Here is a 12,772-nt window from a genome sequence, read left to right as displayed (position 1 = left end):
AGACCTCTACAGGCTAGACAATGGCACCCTAACTGCCATTAGGTATCGGGATGAAATCCTTGGACCCATTATCAGACTCTTCGCTGGTTCAGTGGGTCCTGGGTCCCTCCTGGTGCACGACACTGCCCGGCCTCATGTGGCGAGAGTATGCAGCAAGTTCCTGGAGGATGAAGGAATTGATACCATTGAATGCCCCCCATGCTCTCCTGACCTGAATCCAAAAGAAAACACCTCTGGGACATTATGTTTCGATCCATTTGATGCCAACAGATTGCACCTCAGTCTGTTCAGGAGCTCTGTGGTCTCCTGGTCCAGATCTGGGAGGAAATATCCCAGAACACCATCCCTGGTTTCCTTAGGAGAATGCCCCAATGTTGTCAGGCATGCATACAAGCACGTGGGGGCCATACAAAATACTGAGGACCATTCTGAGTTATTGCAATGAAATTTCAGCAAAATGGACTAGCCTGCTGCATCATTTTTTCACTTTGATTTTCAGAGTGTCTTTGAAATCAGCCCTCTGTAGGTTGATAATTTTAATTTCCATCTAACGATATGGCATCCTTTCGTTCCTAACACATTGCCCAGTCCATATCAGTATAAATATCCAACATGATATCTTTCCCCAATGAGATCTGATGTGTTTTCAAAGTGTTCCTTTATTTTTTTTGAGCAGGGTATTTGTATCATATAATGTAGGCACTGATAATAAAGTGACTTGTATCATAGAATAAGTATATCTACAGGACATCTCATCTCCTCACATATTCTATAAACACCGCACACTATATATAATAACACAGAGGAACAGGACATGATGGGATACTTACTATTGGTGCTCTTGTAGCCTTTTCCCTTCTCTGAAATATACAAAATTTGTGTTAGAGGCAGGAAAATACTAAAAAAAAAAATCTCACAATATATCATTGTGAATATCCAAACTTTCAGAATATCGAGTCTGGAGGTCACGTACATGGGATATTAACCATCAGAAAAGGCCTAAACCAGCTAAATCTAAACATAAATGGCTATGAAAAAAAAGTTAGTACAAATATTTAATTCATTTAAGAACTGATCCATACATTTTGTAAATTACACTATGGGTGTTCTTAAAGCATTAAAAGGATTGTCATAAGAGAATGGAGGATGCCATTGCAGAAATCTCCTTTTGAAAATGCTCCCTGGTTGTCTTGCGGATGCTTTGGCTTCAGTGCTATGCGAGTTGGTGACCCAGAACAGTTATACAGTTGCGGAATTTGACACTTTTCTGATCTTCAGTTACAGCATGTATGTTCCAGGTCTGTGATGCAAAAGTACTAAAAACCCAACTTCCTCCAGGATGACCCCCTCCACCCCTTGAGGCCCCCCCTGTATGTCAGACTTTTTTGTTTTATACTTACCTTTTTGCATGAGTCTTCAGGCCGGTCACATGATTATTATTATATGATGTGCAGGGTCTTCTTCCTCTTTGAATATTCAGCAGGATATGACAACATCAGTGTCTCTCCCTGCACCAACACAATAGGAGTACAGAGCACCATAGCAATTCTGCTCATAAGCAGATCCATGGGGGGGCAGTACTGAGGAGGGGATGAGTATTGGGGGAGGGGTGAGGAGGGGATGAGTATTGGACCTAGAGCTACTTTTTTTTTTTTTAACCTCTAGGGGGGACAGCATTGGCCACTTTCATAAGCAATCCACTTTTTCTTTAGTGCTTTTATTTATACGGTGGTAGAAAGTAACATCTGAGAAAAAAATAAAAAATAAATAATCTGTTTTCACTTACTCTTGTAACAGATTCCAACACCAACAGCAACTGCAATGATGGCGACAACAACAGCACAGGCAATGCCAATAATCATACCAAGTGGGCGGCCATTGTCAGGTTCTGAAAGAGGGATGAGGGAATACTGAGAATCTGACAAGTGAGAAGTTCAGGTAAAGATGATATATATATACACAAATACACAAGCAACACCTTTTTTTTTTTTTAAAAGAGAGGGGAAAAAAAAAAAAAAAAAAAAAAAAAAAAACTTACCAGTCCCACCGCAGGATCCTTAGAAGACCCAAACTTTACCCATCACGGCGGGCTTTGTTAGTCATTGGACCTTCAAGGACCGGGTCCCCCTTTTTAATGAGGTCCACACCCTTGGACCTGTAGAGCACCCTGCTGGCAAACTCCTTGGGATAATAAATAACCAGGGCTCCATTTATCAGGGTCCAGCGACCAGATGGGTCACATTACAGGCAAAACCTCGGGTCTTCTTAGCCGAGGCTCGGGTACCATTCTTTTATCGCTTAGCCATTCAAATGGATCCGATCAGAACACCCCTAAGCTGGGACATAATTCTTAGGATTGAAGAACTTTAACAGCCATGACCACCACCTTCAAGACACTGGCGAAAAAACGGAGGTTCTTCCTGTATGGGAGGAACTTCCTGTCTATTGGTTGCCAGTGTCCATTCACCAAAGGAAGGCATGGGACAGTATCAGATTTCCATGCTGCGATTAATTAAGGTTTTGCCATGGTATACGGTAATCAATTATTAAATTTAAAGCGGAATTCCGGCCACAAAATCGACATAGTCGATTTTGGGCCATCCGCTTGCTTCTAGTCACCTGAAAAAGAAATGGATAATTACAATTTTTTTTTTTTTTTTACTTACCTTGTTATTGCAGAAAAATATACTCCCCTTTCTTCCACTTCCTCCCTCTGCGGCCACAGCCTGCGTCGTCACTTCCTCTTTGCATTAAATCCTGGGAGCTGAACGTCGTCGCTCCCAGGAATCAATGCGCCTGAACCGGCCCCGCTCGTCACTTCCGGTGCGGCACCTCATTCCCTGCTAAACAGCTTCTGGGCATGCCCAGAAGCTGTGGAGTGATGACACACGCGCACCGGAAGTGACGAGCGGGGCCGGTGCAGGCGTATTCTGGGAGAAGAGGACGCGGAAGAGGACGCGCTGGCTTCAGCTGCCCACATCCGAGATGGCAGCGCTGGAGAAGAAATTTTCAAGGTAAGTATTTCTTCTAAAAGGTAAGTGCGAAGCGGGACAGATCAGAGGCTAGCAATTGTGGAATGTACTAGCCCTGACTGTCCGGGGGTATTTTCATTGAAAATTTTTTTTTTGTGGCCGGAACTCCGCTTTAAATTATTACCTTTCTACCTCACTTCAAATTTCATTGCTGAATTTAAGGACTTTGGATCACTTTTGCACATTATTATATAGTCAGTCAGTACAGACTCTGTGAACCAGGCCTAAAATAAGCCATCAAGCAGTGTCTGGCCTACCTGGTGATGACTGGTCCCGGCGCTCATCTCAGATCCACTGGCCTGGTCATTAACCTCCCTGGCGGTATGATTCTTTCGGATTTTAGGTGCTGAAAGCAGTACCATTATTTTGCATATAATTCTTGTGAATGAGCAGCCCAAACCAACTGAATACATTTATTTTTATATATATATATATATATATATATATATATATATATATATATATATATATATATATATATATACATATACAGTGGGTACGGAAAGTATTCAGACCCCCTTAAATTTTTCACTCTTTGTTATATTGCAGCCATTTGCTAAAATCATTTAAGTTCATTCTTCTTCCTCATGAATGTACACATAGCACCCCATACTGACAGAAAAACACAGAATTGTTGACATTGCTGCAGATTTATTAAAAAAGAAAAACTGAAATATCACATGGTCCTAAGTATTCAGACCCTTTGCTGTGACACTCATATATTTAACTCGGGTGCTTTCCATTTCTTCTGATCATCCTTGAGATGGTTCTACACCTTCATTTGAGTCCAGCTGTGTTTGATTATACTGATTGGACTTGATTAGGAAAGCCACACACCTGTCTATATAAGACCTTCCAGATCACAATGCATGTCAGAGCAAATGAGAATCATGAGGTCAAAGGAACTGCCTGAAGAGCTCAGAGACAGAATTGTGGCAAGGCACAGATCTGGCCAAGGTTACAAAAAGATTTCTGCTGCACTTAAGGTTCCTAAGAGCACAGTGGCCTCCATAATCCTCAAATGGAAGACGTTTGGGACGACCAGAACCCTTCCTAGAGCTGGCCGTCCGGCCAAACTGAGCTATCGGGGGAGAAGAGCCTTGGTGAGAGAGGTAAAGAAGAACCCAAAGATCACTGTGGCTGAGCTCCAGAGATGCAGTCAGGAGATGGGAGAAAGTTGTAGAAAGTCAACCGTCACTGCAGCCCTCCACCAGTCGGGGCTTTATGGCAGAGTGGCCCGACGGAAGCCTCTCCTCAGTGTAAGACACATGAAAGCCCGCATGGAGTTTGCTAAAAAACACCTGAAGGACTCCAAGATGGTGAGAAATAAGATTCTCTGGTCTGATGAGACCAAAATAGAACTTTTTGGCCTTAATTCTAAGCGGTATGTGTGGAGAAAACCAGGGACTGCTCATCACCTGTCCAATACAGTCCCAACAGTGAAGCATGGTGGTGGCAGCATCATGCTGTGGGGGTGTTTTTCAGCTGCAGGGACAGGACGACTGGTTGCAATCGAGGGAAAGATGAATGCGGCCAAGTAAAGGGATATCCTGGACAAAAACCTTCTCCAGAGTGCTCTGGACCTCAGACTGGGCCGAAGGTTTACCTTCCAACAAGACAATGACCCTAAGCACACAGCTAAAATAACGAAGGAGTGGCTTCACAACAACTCCGTGACTGTTCTTGAATGGCCCAGCCAGAGCCCTGACTTAAACCCAATTGAGCATCTCTGGAGAGACCTAAAAATGGCTGTCCACCAACGTTTACCATCCAACCTGACAGAACTGGAGAGGATCTGCAAGGAGGAATGGCAGAGGATCCCCAAATCCAGGTGTGAAAGACTTGTTGCATCTTTCCCAAAAAGACTCCTGGCTGTATTAGATCAAAAGGGGGCTTCTACTAAATACTGAGCAAAGGGTCTGAATACTTAGGACCATGTGATATTTCAGTTTTTCTTTTTTAATAAATCTGCAACAATGTCAACAATTCTGTGTTTTTCTGTCAGTATGGGGTGCTATGTGTACATTCATGAGGAAGAAGAATGAACTTAAATGATTTTAGCAAATGGCTGCAATATATCAAAGAGTGAAAAATTTAAGGGGGGTCTGAATACTTTCCGTACCCACTGTATATACATACATATACACACAAGTACAGTAAAACTGCAGGAAAGGGCACTGGGGGGGCAAACTAATGTGATTTTTTTATTTTGAATTGTATCAGTGTGTTTGTTGTGTTTTACATTTGAATTTGTCGCAGGTTCCACCCCCCTGCGAACGTCACGTCGCAGGAGACAGAAGCCGGGGCACGGAGAGGATCGGGAGGAAGAACCGCCGCCAGACACAGCCAGGACACATCACTGGATCCCAGGGACAAGGTAAGTAACCCTGCTTACAGGATCCAGCAATGCTTCTGGCGGTACCCCGAGTGTGACTCGGGGTTACCGCTTTTGGCTCTGAAATTTAACCCCGAGCCACGCTCGGGAATACCGCTAAGAAGGTTAAGGGGGCAAATCCTTGCGGTTCAGAAGTGGTTAAACCCGCAGGAGGACCAATGTTTTTATTTATAAACTACTATTGCTTTAGGTCTGGTTCACATGTGGCCGCCAACCCGCATACATTTGCACAGGCATCAAGCAGCTTATTGATTTAAATGGGCAGCTATGCCCTCGTTTTCTGCAGAAAAAAAAGGTGCATGCAGCATTTAAAAAAATGCAGTGGCCTTGAAATCCATCCTGCTTGTGCACCATGCGACTTACCTGCAGTTCCTGCTCTGGCAAGCTTTCTGTGTTTTTATATACGTGGGCCCAGCATATAAAAAACACAGTTTGCGTGTGCAGGAACTGCAGGCAAGTCGCATGGTGCAAAAGCAGGATGGATTTCACGTCCACTGCATTTTTTTCGAAATTCTGCATGCACCTTTTTTCAGCTGAAAACGCAGGCATAGCAGCCCAAGCCCATTAGAATCAGTGGGCTGCCAACCCGCATACATGTGAACCAGGCCTAAAGCAATAATAAAGTAATTTATAGATAAAAACACGGGTCTTCCTGCAGGTTTAACCATTTCTGGACCGCAAGGATTTGCCCCCTTAATGACCAGGCCATCGGATCGGAGCTGAGCGCCAGCATCAGTCATCACCAGGTAGGCCAGACACTGCTTGATGGCTAGGTACTTGCAGAGATTTGCTTGTAGTAGGCACTGTGTCTGTCTGTGGCTGAGCCCGGGAGGAAGCATGTGGCTGCAGTATAGAGCGAAGCCGCTGCTTCCTGTGTATGGTTCCTCTCGTCACAGGTGGAGTGCATCTGATATCATTCCGCCTATGAGTCGGCCCTATACAGGAAGTAGCGGCTCCATTCTAGTAAAGGACAGCTGAGCTGGGAGTCTTGACACCGCGGGGGCAGCCCCGCAGACTTGGAGAGCAGAGAAATACGGTATATTAAAAATGATCACAATAACAATACTGTGTGTATACGATACTGCGATATATCACATTACCGAAAACCGCCATATCTCTACCCAACGGTAGCGTATAACCCGGATAGTCATTACTTGCTCTGTGTCCCATGATGTACGATAGAGAAATTGGATTTTTGTCTTACCGTAAAATCCTGATGTTCATTGACAGACACAGCACCCACCCCTCTATTGAGTTGGGTTATATTTCTTCTGACACTGCTTGCAACAAAACTGAGTGCCTATAGCAGCAAGTGGGAGTATATCCCCTGGGACTGCCCCATAGGCGTGGTAAAGATTTTTCCTGCCTAGTGTCCTACTCCTGTAGGGGGCAGTATAAGCCATCGGTCAAGAAGATCTGGAGCTGTATCAGTCAAGGAACGAAAGAGAAAAAAGTTTTAGTTATTTACAAAATTGTATAAGTAGCTTTTCTCCTTTACTGATGTGCGCTGATTAAAAGGGAAATGGCCTATTTTAGATTTCCCTATTATAAGTTGTCTTGTTGCCTCACAAATATCTAATAAAGCTTCTAATGTCTTGGTTATTTTGGTAACTTTTAGCAGACTTATGTGACAGCAATGTGATTGTAAACTGCCTATATGGACAAACCAGCCCCCTCTCCTTCAGGAATGTGCAATTTTCCTTAGAAGGTAATTTTGCTTCACTGGGGGTGACCATTTTCTTACACAAAGTCTATTTACTATAGTTATCTCTTGGAACATTTAGTCTCGTCTCCAGAGCTGCATCATACAACATGCATGCGTCTGGTCTGATTACCTGGCCATGCTTTTATGGGGGTACTCTATGGCAAAAGAGCATCTTTAGTTAAAGAGGAAGTAAACCCTCCACTGCAACTTGTACCTATAGGTAAGCCTATGATAAGACTTAACTATAGGTACTGTAAATATCTCCTAAACATGTACCGTTCACGAGAGATTTACTTTGCATGCAGCCAGTGACATCACTGGCGCGTGCGCTCTAAAGGAACGGCCGCTCGTGCCGTTCCTTCAGAGCCCTATGCCGTTACCGTCGGCATGCGCAGGAGTAACATCATCGCGGCTCCAGCCAATCAGATGGCCGGATGCCGAAAACCCGGAAGAAGGGCGACCGAACATGTCTACCATGAGAGAGGTGCTCGGTCGGCTCTGCGGGCTTCGTTCTAAGGTAAGTATTTCAAAATGCATGATGCATACTAGCTCATTATGTGTTTGTCTTTCAGGTGTTTTTTTTTTTTTTAATTTCTGAGGTTTACAACCTCTTTAAGTATCATTGCTATAATGTGTAATATTTTCTTTATCTGTCATTATCTTTAATAAATTATATACTTCTGAGTACTTTGTTTTTGTGTGATCTCTCTTTGCACATATCGAATAAAAACCCTAAAAAACTATCACGTCATTGTGATACAACACTGATGAGGATGCATTGACAGGCACTGATAGGCTGCACTGATGGGCACTGAAGAGGAGGCACTAATATGCTGCACTGATGGGCACTGATATGCAACACTGATGGGTGGTACTGAAGGGCAGCATTTATAGGCACTGATCGGCAACACTAATGGGCACTGACATGCATTACTGATGGGGCTGCACTAATAATCATTGCACTGATTAGTAGTGCAGATCCCCCCTGAGAGGAAAGCCGCTCATCGACCCCCCTCTCCTTATGCGCTGTCAGCGTAAATAGAGGAATCCTATTTACACTGGGATTAGCTGTGGGTGTACACAGCTGATCACATGGTGAAGACCCTACGTCATAGGCCTTTACCGTGATCGGAGATGCGGTGTGTCTCACCACCGATCACGGCGCTGCACGCCCCCGGGGGCGTGCATGAGAGGCTTGTACTAAGGGACATCAAATGACGTCCACTTAGAACAATGAAACCCCCGCCCAGCCTTTAGCAGAATGATGGCCAGGCGGAAAGATAGAGATAGAATTGCAACTGTACTGAAATTGCAATGTAATTCTGTGCAATGTAAGTGTGAACCCAGGCGCTAGGATGCATTTATTAGTCTGGGATTTATTAAATCAACCCCAGCACTTTTCAAAACCGTATCAGTACACACTGTGGAAGAATCCCCCATCAATACAATGTTTAACAGTTGTAGTTGTGCACATGTACAGAGCACACAATGTATATCAGGAGGAAGGAATAAATACACATTACATGATTGTTTTAATGAATTCTCCTAAAAAGGACCTATTGCAAAAAATAAATAAATACATTTTAATATCTGTATAATCATGAAGGCAGACCTCATGTGTATTCATGGTTAGATATTTTATCAAACCTTCTTCTTCTACTCACCCCATATCACACTGAGAGTCTCATCATTCAGGCTGCTGTGATCCACATGACAGGAGTAAGAGTCTCCCTCCTTGGTTGGCACTTCCACACTGACTCTGATCTGATAGGTGCCATCAGGATGGGGGAGAATTGGACTTGTTTCATCTGAAGTAACATGGTCTACCCCATTCCTCATCCACTTCACATCCACAGGTCGGGGGTGAAACCCGTACACCAGGCACTGAAGTCTGGTCACATCATCCGACTGACGATGACCCCACACCTTCACCTCTGGACGCACTGAGAGGGAGATAAAACAGAGAAATATATAAAGCCACTGATCATATACAGGTATAAAAGAGGGTCATACACATACAGACGCAGAAACATTTTCAATCATTTGTTAGGATCTTGAAAAAATAAAAAATCATCTACTTTCGGTGCCTCCAGAGTAAATGATTTTGCAGTTTGGCTGATCAATGTTACTCCAAAGATCTTATTCTTGATGGTGCACTCCAGTTAACTATACATACAGGTGATATTTATCTATTATATATATGGGAAATATTTTACCTGCTTAAGAATTTGCCTCTCTCCATCCAGTCCTGAGATTTACACAACCCCCAGCCTGGCAGATACGGTACCGGATATTTCTCTACTTTAGTTATATAACACTTAGAGGACTCATTCCCTCCCCAGCCTCAGACTAGAAAGTGAAAGGAGAAGCAGCCGACAGATAAGCTTCATCTTTGGCATTCTGCTCTTTCCTCCGATTAGCATGCTATTTGTTAAGCATTATAGCACAGCTGACTGGCTCCCTGTGCTGCTTCTACCTCTCCCAGTCTGAGTTCTTCCATAAGAGGCTGATAATTTAAATTAAGGTACTTGCACTGCTTAAATAAAAAAAAAAAAATGGGATTTTTAGACTTACCATAAAATCCATTTCTCTGAGTTCATTGATGGACACATCTCTCCATTATTCAGAACCATAGGGTTATATCGCCCCCTACAGGAGTAGGACACCAGGCAGAAAAAGGACTTGGATATGCCTATGGGCAGTCCCAGGTGGTATACTCCCCCTCTCTGCTATAGGTCTTCAGTTTAGTAAACAAGCAGTGTCAGAAGTATTACAACTCCATTGAGGGGTGGGTGCTGTGTCCGTCAAACTAAGAAATGGATTTTACGGCAAGTACAAAAATCCCTTTATCTCTTTCATTCATTGACGAACACAGCTCTCCATTATTCAGAACCATAGGGACATCCCCAAGCCGTGCCAAACATGAGGGGTGGGACAACATAAATCCTAAGGCTAAACACAATAGCCAACCAGGTAAACAGGAGCTGAACAAAAAACAACTGGAGCCCAAATTGAATACACCCCAAAAAAGGGAACAGACCCTCTAAACAGCAACCTGAAAAACTTTGTGGCCAAAGGAAGCATTCGCAGATGCCAACACATCCACTTTGTTTAATTTAGTGAAAGTTTGCACCGACGACCAGGTGGTTGCCTTGCAAACCTGCGCCACTGATGATGGAAGGTCAAAAAAGGACCCGAGTAGAGTGCGCCATTACAGGGAAAAGAGGAACCTAACCCTTGATAGAATAGGCCCGCGTCCCCATCTGTCTGATCCATCTAGAATTGGTCGCAGAAGAAGCAGACAGCACTTTCTGGACCTGTCCGTGATCACAAACAGTGAGTCTGACCTCTAAAAAGACTCCATGGCTGCCAAATACACCCGAATCGCCCGAACCACATCCAGGGTATGTAAAGCAAATTCCTTAGGATGTTTGGGTCTGGGACACAGGGAAGGCATCACAAGGTCTTCATTCAAATGGAAATCAGAGACAACCTTAGCAAGGAACGACTGACATGGGCAAAGAACCACCTTATCTTTGTGGACCACCAAGTAGGGGGTACGACAAGATAACGTTGCCTGCTCCGACAACCGGCGAGCAGAGGTGATAGAAACCAAAAAGGCCACCTTCTGGGACAACGTAAGCAGGGGAATCTCCCGCATATTTTTAAAGGGAGGCTTCTGGAAAACTGAAAGTTCAGATCCCAAGGTGGTAGAGGAGACAGCGCCGGTGGAGTCACATGTTGAACCCCTTGAATAAAAAAGGTACGCACCAGGGAATGCGTGGCCAGGGGTCGCTGAAAGAAAACCGCAAGGCTAACACCTGGTCCTTGATGGTACTCAAAGACAATTACTGCAAAAAGAACAAGGGTGAATACCAATCGACTCGCACCACAAAATGTACGCATTCCACGTACGATGATGGTAGATCTTCCTAGAGGTAGACTTCCTAGCCTTCAGCAGTGTCAGAATCACTGACCCAGGAAAACCGATCCTTCAGCACCTGGCTTTCAACAGCCAGGCCGTCAAAGCCAGTGACTTGAAAGCACGATGGAAGATCGGCCCCTGGGACAGCAGTCTGAGGGGCAGTCTCCAAGGGACGTCAGCGACCAATCGCACCAGGTCGGCGTACAAAGACCGGCAAGGCCAGCCCGGGGCCACTGGAATGACCGGAAATTCCTTTGCCTCGAACCTGCATAAAAGCCATGGCAGAAGCATGAGAGGAGGAAAAGCGTAGATCAGATGATACCGGCCCTACGGGGCCACCAGATCGTCTGTGGCGTCCGTCAGAGGATCCCATGACCTTGCCACAAACCTTCTGTTGAGCCAAGATGCCAACAGATCCACCTCGGGGGTGCCCCACCGGAGACATATCTGTTTTTGGAGCGGCGCCATTCACTTGAATGGGCCTCTCTCCGCTCCATAAACGCTCATATACCAAATCTTGGCACAAAGAAAGGAGCGTTTGCGATTTTTTGCTGTGGCTTGAGTGTTTTGAGATTTGGGGCAAAGTCGCACCGAGTTTGGGGTGCTATTAAGAAATAATGCCATTGCAAACGCGTTCCGTATTTTGTTGCAATTCTGGAATCGTGTGTAGAATCGCAGCAATTCCGCCTTGTATCCAGAATGCCTAGGTGTGAATAGAGCCTTAAAATTGCATATGGTGGGGAAACCATAATGAACTGTGCTACTCAAAACTTTTCCACACAGGCAACACAATAAAAGCCCCTACAGGGCATTATTTTAGAGTTACAGTGCCTTAAAGTATTCATACCCCTTAAAATTCTCCACATTTTGTCATGTTACAACCAAAAACGTAAATGTATTTTATTGGGATTTTATGTGATAGACCAACTCAAAGTGACACATAATTGTGAAGTGGAAAGAAAATGATAAATGGTTTTCAAATTTTTTTTACAAATAAAATATGTGAAAAGTGCGGCGTGCATTTATATTCACCCCCCTGAGTCAATACTTTGTAGAACCGTATTTCCCTGCAATTACAGCTGCAAGTCTTTTTGGGGATGTCTCTACCAGCTTTGCACATCTAGAGAGTGACACTTTTGTCCATTATTCTTTGTAAAATAGCTCAAGCTCTGTCAGATTGGATGGAGAGCGTCTGAACAGCAATTTGAGTCTTGCCACAGATTCTCAATTGGATTTAGGTCTGCACTTTGACTGGACCATTCTAACACATGAATATGCTTTGATATAAACGATTCCATTGTAGCTCTGGCTGTATGTTTAGGGTCGTTGTCCTGTTGGAAGGTGAACTTCCAACCCAGTCTCCAGTCTTTTGCAGACTAACAAGTTTTCTTCTAAGATTGCCCTGTATTTCTCTCCATCCATCTTCCCATCAACTCTGACCAGCTTCCCTGTCCCTGCTGAAGAAAGGCAGCCCTATAACATGATGCTGCCACCACCATGTTTCACGGTGGGGATGTGCAGTGTAGGGCTGCAACTAACGATTAATTTGTCTGTCGACTAATCTATCGATTATTTTTACGATTAGTCGACTAATCTAACGATTATTTTTATTTTTTTTGCTTAATTGAGTGTTTTTTCGACTAGCTAATTAATCCTGTAATTAATACAGACCCCTCAGTAAGCCCCCTCCCAGTACAGACCCCACAGTAAGCCCT

The 12,772-nt window shown here is 44.2% G+C and overlaps 2 protein-coding genes across 3 annotated transcripts in view; both read right to left on the bottom strand.

Moving 5' to 3' along the window:
• Positions 1–12,772, bottom strand: part of LOC309559445 (class I histocompatibility antigen, F10 alpha chain-like) — a 587,461-nt gene that overhangs the window by 1,368 nt on the left and 573,321 nt on the right. Inside the window, exon 6 of one of the 2 annotated variants that reach the window (XM_082262708.1) lies at positions 831–860. The exons of the other annotated variant lie outside the window; for it this stretch is intronic. Coding sequence (XP_082118834.1) covers positions 831–860 — 30 coding nt within the window. The remainder of the gene's footprint in view (positions 1–830; positions 861–12,772) is intronic. 2 annotated transcript variants of the gene reach the window in all.
• Positions 1–12,772, bottom strand: part of LOC309559454 (major histocompatibility complex class I-related gene protein-like) — a 300,974-nt gene that overhangs the window by 195,971 nt on the left and 92,231 nt on the right. The window lies entirely within an intron of this gene.

The sequence above is a fragment of the Pelophylax lessonae genome, assembly GCF_965119305.1.
Source record: "Pelophylax lessonae genome assembly, chromosome: 7".
Taxonomy (NCBI): domain Eukaryota; kingdom Metazoa; phylum Chordata; class Amphibia; order Anura; family Ranidae; genus Pelophylax; species Pelophylax lessonae.
This window is presented reverse-complemented; position numbering and strand designations above follow the sequence as displayed.